This window comes from Calonectris borealis, chromosome W (assembly GCF_964195595.1).
Source record: "Calonectris borealis chromosome W, bCalBor7.hap1.2, whole genome shotgun sequence".
Lineage (NCBI taxonomy): Eukaryota > Metazoa > Chordata > Aves > Procellariiformes > Procellariidae > Calonectris > Calonectris borealis.
Window position 1 is genome coordinate 10,376,617 of NC_134351.1, and position 20,665 is coordinate 10,397,281.

General features: G+C 56.6%; 6 protein-coding genes across 31 annotated transcripts in view; 5 read left to right on the forward strand and 1 right to left on the reverse strand.

Annotated features, from left to right (window-relative positions):
• LOC142074711 (ubiquitin-associated protein 2-like) overlaps positions 1-20,665 on the reverse strand; it is a 181,320-nt gene that overhangs the window by 89,177 nt on the left and 71,478 nt on the right. For 15 of the 26 annotated variants that reach the window (XM_075135532.1, XM_075135526.1, XM_075135535.1 and 12 more), the window contains 4 exons: positions 20,584-20,650; positions 19,060-19,255; positions 17,697-17,788; positions 16,812-16,859 (listed from right to left, as the gene is read on the reverse strand). In XM_075135532.1, coding sequence (XP_074991633.1) covers positions 16,812-16,859; positions 17,697-17,788; positions 19,060-19,255; positions 20,584-20,650 — 403 coding nt within the window. Of the gene's footprint in view, positions 1-16,019; positions 16,162-16,811; positions 16,863-17,696; positions 17,789-19,059; positions 19,256-20,583; positions 20,651-20,665 lie in introns of all 26 variants that reach the window. The other 11 variants (XM_075135531.1, XM_075135525.1, XM_075135528.1 and 8 more) reach the window with 3 other exon arrangements.
• LOC142074909 (interferon-like) lies at positions 494-1,072 on the forward strand. The gene has a single exon (XM_075135877.1). The coding sequence runs from the start codon at positions 494-496 to the stop codon at positions 1,070-1,072; it is 579 nt and encodes a 192-aa protein (XP_074991978.1).
• Positions 3,499-4,077, forward strand: LOC142074692 (interferon-like). The gene has a single exon (XM_075135481.1). It carries the CDS (start codon positions 3,499-3,501, stop codon positions 4,075-4,077), a length of 579 nt encoding a protein of 192 aa, XP_074991582.1.
• On the forward strand, positions 6,510-7,196 carry LOC142074775 (interferon-like). Its single transcript, XM_075135642.1, has one exon. It carries the CDS (start codon positions 6,510-6,512, stop codon positions 7,086-7,088), a length of 579 nt encoding a protein of 192 aa, XP_074991743.1. The 3' UTR covers positions 7,089-7,196.
• LOC142074815 (interferon-like) lies at positions 9,517-10,095 on the forward strand. Its single transcript, XM_075135693.1, has one exon. The coding sequence runs from the start codon at positions 9,517-9,519 to the stop codon at positions 10,093-10,095; it is 579 nt and encodes a 192-aa protein (XP_074991794.1).
• Positions 12,547-13,183, forward strand: LOC142074793 (interferon-like). Its single transcript, XM_075135672.1, has one exon. It carries the CDS (start codon positions 12,547-12,549, stop codon positions 13,123-13,125), a length of 579 nt encoding a protein of 192 aa, XP_074991773.1. The 3' UTR covers positions 13,126-13,183.

Consider the following 20,665-nt stretch of genomic DNA (forward strand, 5'->3'; position numbering starts at 1 on the left):
CAACACGAAAACAGAAGACCAGCTAACAGGAAAAGAGAGGCGAGCCAAAAGCGAAAGGAAAACAGACCACGACCAACACCAGGGCATGCCAGACGGAAAAGACACCGGGGCACCAGGGGAAACTTCAGCTGCAGAAAAGAGGCACCACAGCTCGCCCTGCAGGCAACAGGGAAACCCTAACGCCCCTCCCCGGCACAGCTGCCCCCAAGGGCTCTGCCCCAGCGCTTTCGCATCCCCCGCTCCACCGCCACAGCCACCCTCCCCAACCACGGCCACCCCACCAACGCACTTCCCCAAGACCACCACAGCCACCAGCCAAAACTGAAAACCACAGCGGAAACTCGCTGCCACCAGAAGGCGAGGAAGGGAAAGCTGCGGCACCACATAAAGCCGGCCACCCGGCAGCACCCCAAGCACAGCGCCCACCCGCACCGCCACCCGGCCTGACCAGGCTCCTGCCCACCACCCCCCACGCAGCGCCCACCGCCCCACCATGCCTGCGCCCGCAACCCCACAGCCCCGCCTGCGCCACGGCGCCACGGCGCTCCCGCTCCTCCTGACGGCTCTCGCCACCGCCCTCGCCTGCCAACACCTGCGTCCCCGCGACGCCACCTTCCCCTGGGACAGCCTCCAGCTCCTCCACGCCATGGCGCCCAGCCCGCCACAGCCCTGCCACCACCAGCACGCACCCTTCCCCTTCCCCGACACCCTCCTCCGCACCAGCCACCCACAGCAAGCCGCCGCCGCCGCCCTCCGCATCCTCCAGCACCTCTTCGCCACCCTCAGCAGCCCGAGCACCCCCCAACACTGGGACGCCCAGGCACGGCACCACCTCCTCAACAACCTCCACCACCACATCCAGCAGCTCCAGCAGTGCCTGCCGGCCAACGGCACGCTCTTCCAAGGCCAAGGGCCCCGCAACCTGCTGCTCAACGTCAACAAATACTTCCGGCGCCTCCAGGACTTCCTCCACGCCCACAACCACACCGCCTGCGCCTGGGACCACGTCCGCCTCGAAGCTCGCCTCTGCTTCCAACACCTCCACAACCTCACCCGCACCATGCGCAATTAGCCCGACGACCCCCACCAACCCGCACGGCCCCACCCGCCACCACCACCACCTCGGGACCACCGCCCCATCCCCGCCTCTGTCCTCCCCCACGCCAAGACCCGCTGCAAGAACGGCCCTGCACCCTCAGCCTCCACCCACTGCTCCTCTAGTTCAAGAACTTTATTTATTTATTTTGACAATGGCCTTTATCTATTTATTCACCTATTTATTCCACAGGAAATAAAGACCTCTTGCAAAACCCTTGCCACTGCCTCTCGTCTCAGAAGCACAGCAACGAGCCTTTGGGGTGGAGGGAAGCCACCTCCACTCAACACCTACGCCAAGCCCCGCTCCAAACGGGGCTCCCCACATCCCGTGCCCGCTCTTCCCTTTGGCACCTCCCCAAGGAGACGCTTGCCTCAACCTCTTTGGAAAACCTGACAGGGTTTAGCCATCGCCATCGGAATCTCCTCTCCGGCCCTTGTCTCCCCAACATTTCCCACCTGCCAGCCCGCTTTACACCGACTCAGGAGCAGCTCCGCAGTCCTCAGCACAAGGACCACACGCACCTCTTGGAGCGGGTCCAGACGAGGGCCACAAACACCATCAGAGGGCTGGAACGCCTCTCCTACCACAAAAGGCCCAGACAGTTGGGCTTCTTCACCCTGGAGAAGAGAAGGCTCCGGGGACACCTTATGGCGGCCTTTCCGTACCCCAAGGGGGCTCATAAGAAAGATGGGCACAGACTTTTTAGTGGGGGCCTCTTACGGCAGGACAGGGGCGAATGGTTTTCAACTAAAAGAGGCTAGATTCAGACCAGGGAGAAGGAAGACGTTTTGTACCATGAGGGTGCTGAAACACTGGCACAGGTTGCCCAGAGAGCTGGTAGATGCCCCATCCCTGGAAACACTCAAGGTCAGGTTGGACGGGGCTCTCAGCCACCTGAGCTAGTTGAAGGCGGCCCTGCTCATTGCTGGGGGGTGCACCAGATGACCTTTGAGGGCCCCTCCCAACCCAAACCATTCCATCATCCTATGAAGGAGAGGCACGGCAGAGATCGCTCTGATCAGGCCCGCTTCCGCTACTCTTGCCACTTCAGGCTTTTTTCACGACAAATCTCCCCCGGCGCTGCTTGAAAACGCCTCGCGGCACCAACTACTCTAGGGCAACACGGACAAGGTCCGGCCACGGACCTCCAACAGCAGCCTGCCGCCTGCAGGGACGGCACCTAGGTACGCCAAATCATCGTGCACGTGCCAGCACCCCAAGCACAGCACTCCCCCCAACACCAACATTGCCTCACAAGACCAGGCCTCCAGCCCGCCACCACCCTGCCACCACCACCACACACGCGGTTCCCCTGCCCCAAAAGCTCTGAGAAAACACGTGCCACCGTCTCTCACACCAGCCCAACATGCTCCTCGCTCTTGGAAGGCACCGGAAAACCTCAGCCAGTGCAACCTCCACTTCCTCCTCCCACTAGAGCTCTACAATGAGATCCCTGGCTCAGCTCCACCTCCAGAGGACCCTCGCACACCCCTCCTCTAGGGGCGCAGGGGCTCAGGCCATCCCAAACGCAAGACCCTTCGCTTGCCGGGGACACCTTCTTCTTTGCCCTCCAGCCACCGCGGGCAAGCAGCCACAGACGACACAACAAGACCCCGGCTACAGGGCCACGCGCAGCGGACTGCAGCCAGGGACCCAACGCAGCCGCACCAGCAACACCCTTCCCTTTTTCCTCTTCCTCTTCCCGCGAGCCCTTCCTCCTGCCTTTCCTCCCCATTCTCCTCCGCGTCAAACACGGGAGCTGGGGCTGCTCCGTCCAGGAGCACGTCCAACGCTCAAGTGCCTACACCCAGAGCCACCTCCTCGCCAGCCGCCGCCACCCCCAGGCCCTCGCTCCAGGAGGGGGCTCCCCAGGCCCTGCCAAGTGACATCACTTCACCACCCTTCCCAACACGAAAACAGAAGACCAGCTAACAGGAAAACAGAGGCGAGCCAAAAGCGAAAGGAAAACAGACCACGACCAACACCAGGGCATGCCAGACGGAAAAGACACCGGGGCACCAGGGGAAACTTCAGCTGCAGAAAAGAGGCACCACAGCTCGCCCTGCAGGCAACAGGGAAACCCTAACGCCCCTCCCCGGCACAGCTGCCCCCAAGGGCTCTGCCCCAGCGCTTTCGCATCCCCCGCTCCACCGCCACAGCCACCCTCCCCAACCACGGCCACCCCACCAACGCACTTCCCCAAGACCACCACAGCCACCAGCCAAAACTGAAAACCACAGCGGAAACTCGCTGCCACCAGAAGGCGAGGAAGGGAAAGCTGCGGCACCACATAAAGCCGGCCACCCGGCAGCACCCCAAGCACAGCGCCCACCCGCACCGCCACCCGGCCTGACCAGGCTCCTGCCCACCACCCCCCACGCAGCACCCACCGCCCCACCATGCCTGCGCCCGCAACCCCACAGCCCCGCCTGCGCCACGGCGCCACGGCGCTCCCGCTCCTCCTGACGGCTCTCGCCACCGCCCTCGCCTGCCAACACCTGCGTCCCCGCGACGCCACCTTCCCCTGGGACAGCCTCCAGCTCCTCCACGCCATGGCGCCCAGCCCGCCACAGCCCTGCCACCACCAGCACGCGCCCTTCCCCTTCCCCGACACCCTCCTCCGCACCAGCCACCCACAGCAAGCCGCCGCCGCCACCCTCCGCATCCTCCAGCACCTCTTCGCCACCCTCAGCAGCCCGAGCACCCCCCAACACTGGGACGCCCAGGCACGGCACGACCTCCTCAACAACCTCCACCACCACATCCAGCAGCTCCAGCAGTGCCTGCCGGCCAACGGCACGCTCTTCCAAGGCCAAGGGCCCCGCAACCTGCTGCTCAACATCAACAAATACTTCCGGCGCCTCCAGGACTTCCTCCACGCCCACAACCACACCGCCTGCGCCTGGGACCACGTCCGCCTCGAAGCTCGCCTCTGCTTCCAACACCTCCACAACCTCACCCGCACCATGCGCAATTAGCCCGACGACCCCCACCAACCCGCACGGCCCCACCCGCCCCCACCACCACCTCGGGACCACCGCCCCATCCCCGCCTCTGTCCTCCCCCACGCCAAGACCCGCTGCAAGAACGGCCCTGCACCCTCAGCCTCCACTCACTGCTCCTCTAGTTCAAGAACTTTATTTATTTATTTTGACAATGGCCTTTATCTATTTATTCACCTATTTATTCCACAGGAAATAAAGACCTCTTGCAAAACCCTTGCCACTGCCTCTCGTCTCAGAAGCACAGCAACGAGCCTTTGGGGTGGGGGGAAGCCACCTCCACTCAACACCTACGCCAAGCCCCGCTCCAAACGGGGCTCCCCACATCCCGCGCCCGCTCTTCCCTGTGGCACCTCCCCAAGGAGGCGCTTGCCTCAACCTCTTTGGAAAACCTCTGACAGGGTTTAGCCATCGCCATCGGAATCTCCTCTCCGGCCCTTGTCTCCCCAACATTTCCCACCTGCCAGCCCGCTTTACACCGACTCAGGAGCAGCTCCGCAGTCCTCAGCACAAGGACCACACGCACCTCTTGGAGCGGGTCCAGACGAGGGCCACAAACACCATCAGAGGGCTGGAACGCCTCTCCTACCACAAAAGGCCCAGACAGTTGGGCTTCTTCACCCTGGAGAAGAGAAGGCTCCGGGGACACCTTATGGCGGCCTTTCCGTACCCCAAGGGGGCTCATAAGAAAGATGGGCACAGACTTTTTAGTGGGGGTCTCTTACGGCAGGACAAGGGGGAATGGTTTTCAACTAAAAGAGGCTAGATTCAGACCAGGGAGAAGGAAGACGTTTTTTACCATGAGGGTGCTGAAACACTGGCACAGGTTGCCCAGAGAGCTGGTAGATGCCCCATCCCTGGAAACACTCAAGGTCAGGTTGGACGGGGCTCTCAGCCACCTGAGCTAGTTGAAGGCGGCCCTGCTCATTGCTGGGGGGTGCACCAGATGACCTTTGAGGGTCCCTCCCAACCCAAACCATTCCATCATCCTATGAAGGAGAGGCACGGCAGAGATCGCTCTGATTAGGCCCGCTTCCGCTACTCTTGCCACTTCAGGCTTTTTTCACGACAAATCTCCCCTGGCGCTGCTTGAAAACGCCTCGCGGCACCAACTACTCTAGGGCAACACGGACAAGGTCCGGCCACGGACCTCCAACAGCAGCCTACCGCCTGCAGGGACGGCACCTAGGTACGCCAAATCATCGTGCACGTGCCAGCACCCCAAGCACAGCACTTCCCCCAACACCAACGTTGCCTCACAAGACCAGGCTTCCAGCCCGCCACCGCCCTGCCACCACCACCACACGCGGTTCCCCTGCCCCAAAAGCTCTGAGAAAACACGTGCCAGCGTCTCTCACACCAGCCCAACATGCTCCTCGCTCTTGGAAGGCACCGGAAAACCTCAGCCAGTGCAACCTCCACCTCCTCCTCCCACTAGAGCTCTACAATGAGATCCCTGGCTCAGCTCCACCTCCAGAGGACCCTCGCACACCCCTCCTCTAGGGGCGCAGGGGCTCAGGCCATCCCAAACGCAAGACCCTTCGCTTGCCGGGGACACCTTCTTCTTTGCCCTCCAGCCACCGCGGGCAAGCAACCACAGAAGACACAACAAGACCCCGGCTACAGGGCCACACGCAGCGGACCGCAGCCAGGGACCCAACGCAGCCGCACCAGCAGCAGCAAAACCCTTCCCTTTTTCCTCTTCCTCTTCCCGCGAGCCCTTCCTCCTGCCTTGCCTCCCCATTCTCCTCCGCTTCAAACACGGGAGCTGGGGCTGCTCCGTCCAGGAGCACGTCCAACGCTCAAGTGCCTACACCCAGAGCCACCTCCTCGCCAGCTGCCGCCACCCCCAGGCCCTCGCTCCAGGAGGGGGCTCCCCAGGCCCTGCCAAGTGACATCACTTCACCACCCTTCCCAACACGAAAACAGAAGACCAGCTAACAGGAAAACAGAGGCGAGCCAAAAGCGAAAGGAAAACAGACCACGACCAACACCAGGGCGTGCCAGACGGAAAAGACACCGGGGCACCAGGGGAAACTTCAGCTGCAGAAAAGAGGCACCACAGCTCGCCCTGCAGGCAACAGGGAAACCCTAACGCCCCTCCCCGGCACAGCTGCCCCCAAGGGCTCTGCCCCAGCGCTTTCGCATCCCCCGCTCCACCGCCACAGCCAACCTCCCCAACCACGGCCACCCCACCAACGCACTTCCCCAAGACCACCACAGCCACCAGCCAAAACTGAAAACCACAGCGGAAACTCGCTGCCACCAGAAGGCGAGGAAGGGAAAGCTGCGGCACCACATAAAGCCGGCCACCCGGCAGCACCCCAAGCACAGCGCCCACCCGCACCGCCACCCGGCCTGACCAGGCTCCTGCCCACCACCCCCCACGCAGCGCCCACCGCCCCACCATGCCTGCGCCCGCAACCCCACAGCCCCGCCTGCGCCACGGCGCCACGGCGCTCCCGCTCCTCCTGACGGCTCTCGCCACCGCCCTCGCCTGCCAACACCTGCGTCCCCGCGACGCCACCTTCCCCTGGGACAGCCTCCAGCTCCTCCACGCCATGGCGCCCAGCCCGCCACAGCCCTGCCACCACCAGCACGCGCCCTTCCCCTTCCCCGACACCCTCCTCCGCACCAGCCACCCACAGCAAGCCGCCGCCGCCGCCCTCCGCATCCTCCAGCACCTCTTCGCCACCCTCAGCAGCCCGAGCACCCCCCAACACTGGGACGCCCAGGCACGGCACCACCTCCTCAACAACCTCCACCACCACATCCAGCAGCTCCAGCAGTGCCTGCCGGCCAACGGCACGCTCTTCCAAGGCCAAGGGCCCCGCAACCTGCTGCTCAACATCAACAAATACTTCCGGCGCCTCCAGGACTTCCTCCACGCCCACAACCACACCGCCTGCGCCTGGGACCACGTCCGCCTCGAAGCTCGCCTCTGCTTCCAACACCTCCACAACCTCACCCGCACCATGCGCAATTAGCCCGACGACCCCCACCAACCCGCACGGCCCCACCCGCCCCCACCACCACCTCGGGACCACCGCCCCATCCCCGCCTCTGTCCTCCCCCACGCCAAGACCCGCTGCAAGAACGGCCCTGCACCCTCAGCCTCCACCCACTGCTCCTCTAGTTCAAGAACTTTATTTATTTATTTTGACAATGGCCTTTATCTATTTATTCACCTATTTATTCCACAGGAAATAAAGACCTCTTGCAAAACCCTTGCCACTGCCTCTCGTCTCAGAAGCACAGCAACGAGCCTTTGGGCTGGGGGGAAGCCACCTCCACTCAACACCTACGCCAAGCCCCGCTCCAAACGGGGCTCCCCACATCCCGTGCCCGCTCTTCCCTTTGGCACCTCCCCAAGGAGGCGCTTGCCTCAACCTCTTTGGAAAACCTCTGACAGGGTTTAGCCATCGCCATCGGAATCTCCTCTCCGGCCCTTGTCTCCCCAACATTTCCCACCTGCCAGCCCGCTTTACACCGACTCAGGAGCAGCTCCGCAGTCCTCACCACAAGGACCACACGCACCTCTTGGAGCGGGTCCAGACGAGGGCCACAAACACCATCAGAGGGCTGGAACGCCTCTCCTACCACAAAAGGCCCAGACAGTTGGGCTTCTTCACCCTGGAGAAGAGAAGGCTCCGGGGACACCTTATGGCGGCCTTTCCGTACCCCAAGGGGGCTTATAAGAAAGATGGGCACAGACTTTTTAGTGGGGGCCTCTTACGGCAGGACAGGGGCGAATGGTTTTCAACTAAAAGAGGCTAGATTCAGACCAGGGAGAAGGAAGACGTTTTGTACCATGAGGGTGCTGAAACACTGGCACAGGTTGCCCAGAGAGCTGGTAGATGCCCCATCCCTGGAAACACTCAAGGTCAGGTTGGACGGGGCTCTCAGCCACCTGAGCTAGTTGAAGGCGGCCCTGCTCATTGCTGGGGGGTGCACCAGATGACCTTTGAGGGCCCCTCCCAACCCAAACCATTCCATCATCCTATGAAGGAGAGGCACGGCAGAGATCGCTCTGATCAGGCCCGCTTCCGCTACTCTTGCCACTTCAGGCTTTTTTCACGACAAATCTCCCCCGGCGCTGCTTGAAAACGCCTCGCGGCACCAACTACTCTAGGGCAACACGGACAAGGTCCGGCCACGGACCTCCAACAGCAGCCTGCCGCCTGCAGGGACGGCACCTAGGTACGCCAAATCATCGTGCACGTGCCAGCACCCCAAGCACAGCACTTCCCCCAACACCAACGTTGCCTCACAAGACCAGGCCTCCAGCCCGCCACCACCCTGCCACCACCACCACACACGCGGTTCCCCTGCCCCAAAAGCTCTGAGAAAACACGTGCCAGCGTCTCTCACACCAGCCCAACATGCTCCTCGCTCTTGGAAGGCACCGGAAAACCTCAGCCAGTGCAACCTCCACTTCCTCCTCCCACTAGAGCTCTACAATGAGATCCCTGGCTCAGCTCCACCTCCAGAGGACCCTCGCACACCCCTCCTCTAGGGGCGCAGGGGCTCAGGCCATCCCAAACGCAAGACCCTTCGCTTGCCGGGGACACCTTCTTCTTTGCCCTCCAGCCACCGCGGGCAAGCAGCCACAGACGACACAACAAGACCCCGGCTACAGGGCCACGCGCAGCGGACTGCAGCCAGGGACCCAACGCAGCCGCACCAGCAACACCCTTCCCTTTTTCCTCTTCCTCTTCCCGCGAGCCCTTCCTCCTGCCTTTCCTCCCCATTCTCCTCCGCGTCAAACACGGGAGCTGGGGCTGCTCCGTCCAGGAGCACGTCCAACGCTCAAGTGCCTACACCCAGAGCCACCTCCTCGCCAGCCGCCGCCACCCCCAGGCCCTCGCTCCAGGAGGGGGCTCCCCAGGCCCTGCCAAGTGACATCACTTCACCACCCTTCCCAACACGAAAACAGAAGACCAGCTAACAGGAAAACAGAGGCGAGCCAAAAGCGAAAGGAAAACAGACCACGACCAACACCAGGGCATGCCAGACGGAAAAGACACCGGGGCACCAGGGGAAACTTCAGCTGCAGAAAAGAGGCACCACAGCTCGCCCTGCAGGCAACAGGGAAACCCTAACGCCCCTCCCCGGCACAGCTGCCCCCAAGGGCTCTGCCCCAGCGCTTTCGCATCCCCCGCTCCACCGCCACAGCCACCCTCCCCAACCACGGCCACCCCACCAACGCACTTCCCCAAGACCACCACAGCCACCAGCCAAAACTGAAAACCACAGCGGAAACTCGCTGCCACCAGAAGGCGAGGAAGGGAAAGCTGCGGCACCACATAAAGCCGGCCACCCGGCAGCACCCCAAGCACAGCGCCCACCCGCACCGCCACCCGGCCTGACCAGGCTCCTGCCCACCACCCCCCACGCAGCGCCCACCGCCCCACCATGCCTGCGCCCGCAACCCCACAGCCCCGCCTGCGCCACGGCGCCACGGCGCTCCCGCTCCTCCTGACGGCTCTCGCCACCGCCCTCGCCTGCCAACACCTGCGTCCCCGCGACGCCACCTTCCCCTGGGACAGCCTCCAGCTCCTCCACGCCATGGCGCCCAGCCCGCCACAGCCCTGCCACCACCAGCACGCGCCCTTCCCCTTCCCCGACACCCTCCTCCGCACCAGCCACCCACAGCAAGCCGCCGCCGCCGCCCTCCGCATCCTCCAGCACCTCTTCGCCACCCTCAGCAGCCCGAGCACCCCCCAACACTGGGACGCCCAGGCACGGCACCACCTCCTCAACAACCTCCACCACCACATCCAGCAGCTCCAGCAGTGCCTGCCGGCCAACGGCACGCTCTTCCAAGGCCAAGGGCCCCGCAACCCGCTGCTCAACATCAACAAATACTTCCGGCGCCTCCAGGACTTCCTCCACGCCCACAACCACACCGCCTGCGCCTGGGACCACGTCCGCCTCGAAGCTCGCCTCTGCTTCCAACACCTCCACAACCTCACCCGCACCATGCGCAATTAGCCCGACGACCCCCACCAACCCGCACGGCCCCACCCGCCCCCACCACCACCTCGGGACCACCGCCCCATCCCCGCCTCTGTCCTCCCCCACGCCAAGACCCGCTGCAAGAACGGCCCTGCACCCTCAGCCTCCACTCACTGCTCCTCTAGTTCAAGAACTTTATTTATTTATTTTGACAATGGCCTTTATCTATTTATTCACCTATTTATTCCACAGGAAATAAAGACCTCTTGCAAAACCCTTGCCACTGCCTCTCGTCTCAGAAGCACAGCAACGAGCCTTTGGGCTGGGGGGAAGCCACCTCCACTCAACACCTACGCCAAGCCCCGCTCCAAACGGGGCTCCCCACATCCCGCGCCCGCTCTTCCCTGTGGCACCTCCCCAAGGAGGCGCTTGCCTCAACCTCTTTGGAAAACCTCTGACAGGGTTTAGCCATCGCCATCGGAATCTCCTCTCCGGCCCTTGTCTCCCCAACATTTCCCACCTGCCAGCCCGCTTTACACCGACTCAGGAGCAGCTCCGCAGTCCTCAGCACAAGGACCACACGCACCTCTTGGAGCGGGTCCAGACGAGGGCCACAAACACCATCAGAGGGCTGGAACGCCTCTCCTACCACAAAAGGCCCAGACAGTTGGGCTTCTTCACCCTGGAGAAGAGAAGGCTCCGGGGACACCTTATGGCGGCCTTTCCGTACCCCAAGGGGGCTCATAAGAAACATGGGCACAGACTTTTTAGTGGGGGTCTCTTACGGCAGGACAAGGGGGAATGGTTTTCAACTAAAAGAGGCTAGATTCAGACCAGGGAGAAGGAAGACGTTTTTTACCATGAGGGTGCTGAAACACTGGCACAGGTTGCCCAGAGAGCTGGTAGATGCCCCATCCCTGGAAACACTCAAGGTCAGGTTGGACGGGGCTCTCAGCCACCTGAGCTAGTTGAAGGCGGCCCTGCTCATTGCTGGGGGGTGCACCAGATGACCTTTGAGGGTCCCTCCCAACCCAAACCATTCCATCATCCTATGAAGGAGAGGCACGGCAGAGATCGCTCTGATCAGGCCCGCTTCCGCTACTCTTGCCACTTCAGGCTTTTTTCACGACAAATCTCCCCTGGCGCTGCTTGAAAACGCCTCGCGGCACCAACTACTCTAGGGCAACACGGACAAGGTCCGGCCACGGACCTCCAACAGCAGCCTACCGCCTGCAGGGACGGCACCTAGGTACGCCAAATCATCGTGCACGTGCCAGCACCCCAAGCACAGCACTTCCCCCAACACCAACGTTGCCTCACAAGACCAGGCTTCCAGCCCGCCACCGCCCTGCCACCACCACCACACGCGGTTCCCCTGCCCCAAAAGCTCTGAGAAAACACGTGCCACCGTCTCTCACACCAGCCCAACATGCTCCTCGCTCTTGGAAGGCACCGGAAAACCTCAGCCAGTGCAACCTCCACCTCCTCCTCCCACTAGAGCTCTACAATGAGATCCCTGGCTCAGCTCCACCTCCAGAGGACCCTCGCACACCCCTCCTCTAGGGGCGCAGGGGCTCAGGCCATCCCAAACGCAAGACCCTTCGCTTGCCGGGGACACCTTCTTCTTTGCCCTCCAGCCACCGCGGGCAAGCAACCACAGAAGACACAACAAGACCCCGGCTACAGGGCCACACGCAGCGGACCGCAGCCAGGGACCCAACGCAGCCGCACCAGCAGCAGCAAAACCCTTCCCTTTTTCCTCTTCCTCTTCCCGCGAGCCCTTCCTCCTGCCTTTCCTCCCCATTCTCCTCCGCTTCAAACACGGGAGCTGGGGCTGCTCCGTCCAGGAGCACGTCCAACGCTCAAGTGCCTACACCCAGAGCCACCTCCTCGCCAGCTGCCGCCACCCCCAGGCCCTCGCTCCAGGAGGGGGCTCCCCAGGCCCTGCCAAGTGACATCACTTCACCACCCTTCCCAACACGAAAACAGAAGACCAGCTAACAGGAAAACAGAGGCGAGCCAAAAGCGAAAGGAAAACAGACCACGACCAACACCAGGGCGTGCCAGACGGAAAAGACACCGGGGCACCAGGGGAAACTTCAGCTGCAGAAAAGAGGCACCACAGCTCGCCCTGCAGGCAACAGGGAAACCCTAACGCCCCTCCCCGGCACAGCTGCCCCCAAGGGCTCTGCCCCAGCGCTTTCGCATCCCCCGCTCCACCGCCACAGCCAACCTCCCCCCGCACAGCCACCCTCCCCAACCACGGCCACCCCACCAACGCACTTCCCCAAGACCACCACAGCCACCAGCCAAAACTGAAAACCACAGCGGAAACTCGCTGCCACCAGAAGGCGAGGAAGGGAAAGCTGCGGCACCACATAAAGCCGGCCACCCGGCAGCACCCCAAGCACAGCGCCCACCCGCACCGCCACCCGGCCTGACCAGGCTCCTGCCCACCACCCCCCACGCAGCGCCCACCGCCCCACCATGCCTGCGCCCGCAACCCCACAGCCCCGCCTGCGCCACGGCGCCACGGCGCTCCCGCTCCTCCTGACGGCTCTCGCCACCGCCCTCGCCTGCCAACACCTGCGTCCCCGCGACGCCACCTTCCCCTGGGACAGCCTCCAGCTCCTCCACGCCATGGCGCCCAGCCCGCCACAGCCCTGCCACCACCAGCACGCGCCCTTCCCCTTCCCCGACACCCTCCTCCGCACCAGCCACCCACAGCAAGCCGCCGCCGCCGCCCTCCGCATCCTCCAGCACCTCTTCGCCACCCTCAGCAGCCCGAGCACCCCCCAACACTGGGACGCCCAGGCACGGCACCACCTCCTCAACAACCTCCACCACCACATCCAGCAGCTCCAGCAGTGCCTGCCGGCCAACGGCACGCTCTTCCAAGGCCAAGGGCCCCGCAACCTGCTGCTCAACATCAACAAATACTTCCGGCGCCTCCAGGACTTCCTCCACGCCCACAACCACACCGCCTGCGCCTGGGACCACGTCCGCCTCGAAGCTCGCCTCTGCTTCCAACACCTCCACAACCTCACCCGCACCATGCGCAATTAGCCCGACGACCCCCACCAACCCGCACGGCCCCACCCGCCCCCACCACCACCTCGGGACCACCGCCCCACCCCCGCCTCTGTCCTCCCCCACGCCAAGACCCGCTGCAAGAACGGCCCTGCACCCTCAGCCTCCACCCACTGCTCCTCTAGTTCAAGAACTTTATTTATTTATTTTGACAATGGCCTTTATCTATTTATTCACCTATTTATTCCACAGGAAATAAAGACCTCTTGCAAAACCCTTGCCACTGCCTCTCGTCTCAGAAGCACAGCAACGAGCCTTTGGGCTGGGGGGAAGCCACCTCCACTCAACACCTACGCCAAGCCCCGCTCCAAACGGGGCTCCCCACATCCCGTGCCCGCTCTTCCCTTTGGCACCTCCCCAAGGAGGCGCTTGCCTCAACCTCTTTGGAAAACCTCTGACAGGGTTTAGCCATCGCCATCGGAATCTCCTCTCCGGCCCTTGTCTCCCCAACATTTCCCACCTGCCAGCCCGCTTTACACCGACTCAGGAGCAGCTCCGCAGTCCTCACCACAAGGACCACACGCACCTCTTGGAGCGGGTCCAGACGAAGGCCACAAACACCATCAGAGGGCTGGAACGCCTCTCCTACCACAAAAGGCCCAGACAGTTGGGCTTCTTCACCCTGGAGAACAGAAGGCTCCGGGGACACCTTATGGCGGCCTTTCCGTACCCCAAGGGGGCTCATAAGAAAGATGGGCACAGACTTTTTAGTGGGGGCCTCTTGCGGCAGGACAAGGGGGAATGGTTTTCAACTAAAAGAGGCTAGATTCAGACCAGGGAGAAGGAAGACGTTTTTTACCATGAGGGTGCTGAAACACTGGCACAGGTTGCCCAGAGAGCTGGTAGATGCCCCATCCCTGGAAACACTCAAGGTCAGGTTGGACGGGGCTCTCAGCCACCTGAGCTAGTTGAAGGCGGCCCTGCTCATTGCTGGGGGGTGCACCAGATGACCTTTGAGGGCCCCTCCCAACCCAAACCATTCCATCATCCTATGAAGGAGAGGCACGGCAGAGATCGCTCTGATTAGGCCCGCTTCCGCTACTCTTGCCACTTCAGGCTTTTTTCACGACAAATCTCCCCTGGCGCTGCTTGAAAACGCCTCGCGGCACCAACTACTCTAGGGCAACACGGACAGCGTATGAATCATTAACGTTTCCTCTTGTTCAACCTTATTCTTGGACTTAATGGATAGCTTAAGAAATTTTTTTCTCCATGTGCTTTACTGTATTTATTTTAGATTAAGTATTTTTTAGATTAAGTATTACCGATTGTTTTTTTTTCTCCATTTGCTGTCACTACATCTAAATAACGTGAATAATTCTCAGCTCCTGGCCCCTCACAACCAGACCTCCACACCAGAAGGCATGCTCTGCTCCCGCCCCTGCACGGCCCTTTGGTATAGCTGCACGGAAAAAAACACTCCTGCCCAGAAAGCGACCAAAAAATTGAGGAAACACATGGGAAGCGCAGTCTGATAAAATTTGAACAGTAGTCTTCGAAAACTTTTTGTCTCCTACCAATGTAACCATGTGTATTGGGTTTGTGTGGCAAGGTTTTGATAGCGGGTGGGCTATAGGGGTGGCTTCTATGACAAGCTGGTAGAAGCTTCCCCTATGTCCGATAGAGTCAATGCCAGCCGGCTCCCAGTGAGACCCGCAGGTGGCCAAGGCCGAGCCCATCAGCAACGGTGGTAGCGCCTCTGGGATAACATAGTTAAGAAGGGGGGAAAAAACAAAACCAACCTGCAGCAACTGCAGCCAGATGAGAGAAGTGAGAATATATGAGAGAGACAATTCTGGAAACACCAAGATCAGTAAAGAAGGAGGTGGAGGAGGTGCTCCAGACGCCAGAGCAGAGATTCCCCTGTAGCCCGTGGTAAAGACCATGGTGAGGCAGGCTGTCCCCCTGCAGCCCATGGACATCCATGGTGGAGTAGATATCCACCTGCAGCCCGTGGAGGACCCCACGCCAGAACAGGTAGATGCCGAAGGAGGCTGTGACCCCGTGGGAAGCCCTGGCAGGACCTGTGGACCCGTGGAGAGAGGAGCCCACACTGGAGCAGGTTTGCTGGCAGGACTTGTGACCCCATGGGGGACTCATGCTGCAGCAGTCTGTTCCTGAAGGACTGCACCCTGTGGAAGGGACCCACGCTGGAGCAGTTCTTGAAGAACTGCAGCCCATGGCAAGAACCCACGTTGGAGAAGTTCCTGGAAGACTGTCTCCCATGGGAGGGACACCACGCTGGAGCAGAGGAAGAAGGTGAGGAGTCCTCCCCCTGAGGAGGAAGGAGCGGCAGAGACAACGTGCGATGAACTGACCACAACCCCCATTCCCTGTCCCCCTGCGCTGCTTGGGGGGAGGAGGTAGAGAAATCAGGAGTGAAGTTGAGCCTGGGAAGAAGGGAGGGATTGGGGGCAAGGTGTTTTTAAGATTTGTTTTTATTTCTCATTATCCTACTCTGATTTGATTGGTAATAAATTAAATTAATTTCCCCCAAGTTCAGTCTGTTTTGCCCATGATCGTAATTGCTGAGTGATCTCTCCCTGTCCTTATCTCAACCCACATGCCTTTCGTTATATTTTTTTCTCTATCTTGTCCACCCGAGGAGGGGAGTGATAGAGCGGCTTTGGTGGGCACCTGGTGTCCAGGCAGGGTCAACCCACCACACCGTGTCTCTTCTGGCCCCAGAACTGCAAATATTTTGTCATTTTGCTGCTCTGAAAATAATCCCATTCATTTCAGTTGACAATTCTTCCAAGGATGATGCCTTCCTCAGGTAGTTAAAATATTCATTAATGCACTCAACTTTATTTTTGTAATTCAGGATGTGCAGCTGGACAGGGTTTTGTCTGAGACATCCCTGTACTCACCTTTGACTATCTGTCTCTGGCTGTCCCCAGACTCCACATGGAAGACCTGGTACTGACTTGGACCTTTAATTATGGCATTCATCCAATGATACTTCTTTTCCAGATCACTGCTCATTGCTCCATTTCTGCCTCTACGGATACACTGCATCATTTAATCATGAGACTTTTCTCAGTTACATACTACCAAACTTTCTCTCCAAGATCCTTACCCTAGTTTTCTGAAAACAAAATTTACCTTTCTGCAATCTAGGCTGAGGCTCTTTGTGAATCTGTGTGGGAGCTCAGCATTTACATTCTGGATCCAGGTAAGGAAGAAAACTTCATATACTCTCCCTCCTGCAGCTCACCTGCATTTGTTGCCATGATGCATACAACAAGATCTCCACCTATGAGCACCTCCAAAACCTGCCAGGTGCACCTACTGTCTGCCGATTTGTGTACCTCCTGTTCAACCCTACCTCTTGGTAAAAGAAAACATTCACACTCAGATTTCAACTAGATTTGACAAGAAGTCATACTGTTGCTACAACAATTAAAAATTTCTCCACTCAAAAGCACAGAGCACACTTGGTCTATTTACAGAATTTGTAGATGGATGAATGCATATTGCAACAGTTGCTCTATATCAATTTATGCCACCTAGACAAACTGTTTGTGGGTATTTAAAAAAACAGAATATAGAACATAAGGATAAGCTCTTAATCACCATTAAATGAACCAATTTGTGTTGCACAAAAGAACAACACTGAAGATAACTTATTTAAAATTAAATAAACCAAGCCATTTACTTACCATTGGCAGCCTGGATTGAAGCATCTGTAGATCATCATAACCATAAATCTGCTTAAAGACAGATAAAAATACAACATCATTATAACACTTTTCTCTGACATTGACCAATTTGGGGCTTTAAACAGAGTTTGACCTATGCCCAGTCTATTTTGAAGGTGTACAGCTATATGTCGCATTGTGCCATCGTGCCGTACTGTAGTATTTTAATGCTAGTAGAGCTAAGCTTAAAATGCCTTGTCACTCTGATGATGTTTCTTGGTGACAGCAGTCCTCTGAGGAGAGTTTGACTGTCCCATCTTCAATGGGAGTAAGAGCAACAGCCGCCTTTGCTGCAATCATTATTTCTGAGAATAGCAGGATTTAAGGTTTGATGACTAGACCACAAAGCAATCTATGGTATCCCCTCGCATTCAGGGTGATACAGAAAGATGATTAGAACAAAGTTTCTGATTCAAAAAACAGATAACCGAAAATATCTTGATTCTGGTCAGACATCAAAAAGCTATGTCCAATCTTAAAAAGTATGACAGACAGGACACATGGCACATTTCAACCATTACTAGAGTAAATCTATTCCAGCAACACAAACGTGAATGAGTCTAATTTTACTCAAAGAGCCTAAAACCTGATACCGCTGAAAACCATAGCAACACGCATGTTAGTTTCAACAGCAGCCAAATTAGGTCTGTACCAACAATTCTACAGTTTACTATCAACAGTAAACCCCCACTGAATATATTTCATATATTCTTCAGCATTTGGAACAAGAATTCCAGGTGCAACATGTGCCAACAGAAATGCCTTGGCACAGACAGCAGCAAGTCCGGAGGGCCCTCTTGCACTAAGGGTCAAGCAATCAAGGACAGGAACAATTAAATTGCTTACTGGGTAGGCAGGCAGAAGTCCTCCAGGTCCCACAATATACTGGTTATGCAACAAGGGTGGTACACCTTGGGGCAGGTTTGGGGGAGCTTTGCCTGTAGAATCAAAATACAGACACTTTAGCAAGCCTTTAGAAAAGAAAAGGCTTCAGCATTGAGACAAGATAGCTCACAAGCCCTGAGAGCTACACTGTCATAGCTTGTAAAGAGCAGAACTACGCAGAAGAACTGTGCTGTTGATGAAAATGCTCAAAAATACCCTGAAGAGTTTAACCATGCCTCAAGGAAGGGAAAGCACAGGCTACTTAAGACTGAAAACAGTCCAATCAGAGAACAGTCTGATTTTGTCATTTACTTTGTCCAAGAGGATTACAAGAATTATACAGAAAATTCTCCTTTCCTCAATCCTCTCCTAAAGGCAAAATTTAGGCATTGTTCTCAATCTAAGAGAGTAAATTCTCCCCTTTCATTTTCTGCTCTGTCAACACATTTTCCCTTATCGCCAGCAATAGACTGGAAAGCACTAAATGTTGCCAGCATACTTTTTGAGGGTGACTTATTGCAGCTGAGGATAGCAAAGAGAGAAGACTGAAACAGTTTCAGTTGCCTCCATGAAGCAGTGCTAGGAAGCAAAAGAGTATAAAAAAAATGCACTTTGGCCAGTCATCAGACACTTCATTTACAAGGTATGGGAATGAGAAATGAGAAATCTTTCTGTAAGCGAGTTTGATCTTAATATTTAGACCATTCACTTCCCTCCATAGGATTTCCTTTTAGCAGTTCAGGTTGATTAGAGAAGCAAGAGAGAATTTAGCATTTCTTCCACTTCAGTGCAAGAAGCCTCCCCACCTTCTCTTTCTGTGGACCCTTTTTCTAAAGTGCTATTTACTGTGGAATGACCCAGACATCAGACACTTTTCTCCTTTCTGTAGATGTGGCAGTAGGGATGTGGCATATGATAATGAGGACACTGCAGTATATTTTGATACTGCCAAATGAATTCAAGTCACAGAGAAGACTGAAATTAAAGCTAATGTGAACTCACAGCCAAGAGCTGATCACAACAGAATACAAACTGGGCGAATCTCCTAGACCAAAACTTCCGAAGTCAGAGTTGCTCTGGTGTCTATTTATAAAGCTCTTTGGGGATGGAATGTGCTATATAAATGCCACATAACACCCTAACAAATATTTCAAATACACAAAACCAGGCAACTTTATTTTATAAGCCAGCAAATAAAGCATGCTGAAAATGCTAGTCAAGAGTGTGGATTTCTTAGCATAGTTATGGCTGGTGAGATGCTCAACTGACAGCCCTGCTGACTGAAGTCCTCTGTCTATCCACGTGATCTGTTAATATTGCGAACCTGAAGACACTAAGGGAGCTGCCCGTGTGGTAGCAGCTGGTATAGACACACTGGTAACACTCAGGCCAAGGCTGTTTGTAGTGTTCATACTGCTTGCCATGCTGACAACCGAAGAGGTGGTGCTAGTGGCTGAGGTTGAAGCAGTTGAAAAGGTTGTTGAGGGCTGGAGCGAAGTTGTGTTGTCAACACTAGTGTGCTAGAAAGGAGACAAAAAGAATGAGGATCACAGAGCAAATAAACCACAGGGGAAGATGCTGGGGGGGGAATCAAAAAACCCCCCAACAATCTTTTAAGTAACAGCAGCACATGCAAAAGATATGCATTATCTATATACCAAGCAAGCAACTAAGTTGCATGCTTGTGATTTTTAAGTATGCAAAGAAAATTATTATGAGAGTTAAATTCAAACCACTATATCATCACAAAATTATACCACAGTAACTCAAATGTCACTCCATTGCATTATTTCCTGCCCTTTGCTTGTATATTCTTTTAAGCTAGTACTTGTTATGTTAAATAAACTCCTATATTCTTCCAAAAGACAGTATTTGTTTTCAAAATACAGGACACTGCTATCGTGATTTCCTCAATGCACTTGTGGAATTTAAAAGATTAAAATTGTAGTGCCTCACAACAGAGTCAATGTGGTAAACTCAAATGCAGACCAGATGTATTACAGGAACACATGAGGATAAAGGAGTTCCTGGTTTCAATCCAGCACAATACAGTGCCTTAGCTGCAAGCTGATCACACTTGCAAAACAGCGTCATCAAGACACAGAAGCCAAAACAACTCTGACAACAGAAAAGAAGGACATTTGGATAAGCGTGAATTTTTAAATTACATATTCAGTAGGGATGGAGCATTACAAACCAAAATACAGGCATAAAGAAAAGCAGTAACCTATCTGCACACCCCAACTGGGACTGTACAGCAGTACCCCATCACAGAACAAGGTAGTGTCTCTGACTTTCATTTGTGCAACCTCATCTAAAGCACTGTGTTCACTACCATTTGCCTTGTTAACTCAAATGCATTAAATACACAGGTGACAACAATGCCACATGGTAAACTCTAAAACCATCTGTTGTAAGGCATTTGTCATTGTTTTTATGACATGTATCATTCCATCACCTGCATTTTGCCAGCTAACCTCTCCAGTGGAGACTGCTAAGAGTCCACATTTTGGAGCAGTTTCAGACAGCCACTTCTAAAGATTTTTTTTTTTTTTTAATACATTTGTTACAAGAAATTCTTTACTGCATCCCCCCTTGCTGGCACGAAAATTTCCTCTGCAGTTGTGTGACTGGCAAGTCTCTGCAATAGCTATCCCTGTTCTAGCACAAATCACAAGTGGTAAAGACTTTTTTTACCACTAGAGGGCTGGCAGTCCTTCTTCCCTGAGATACGGCTCTTGTTGCGGTTCTTAGTGTAGTGGGATACAATGAACTTTAAGAAAGCGTCCTAATCATCAGATAAACTGACTGTATGTCAAACATCTGTTGAAATGCAAATAGGACTTACTGTATGTGATGTGCTTGAAGACAACACTGAGGCAGGGGAGAGGCTGCTCTGATGATTGGAAAGGGAGCTAGAAAGAAATTGC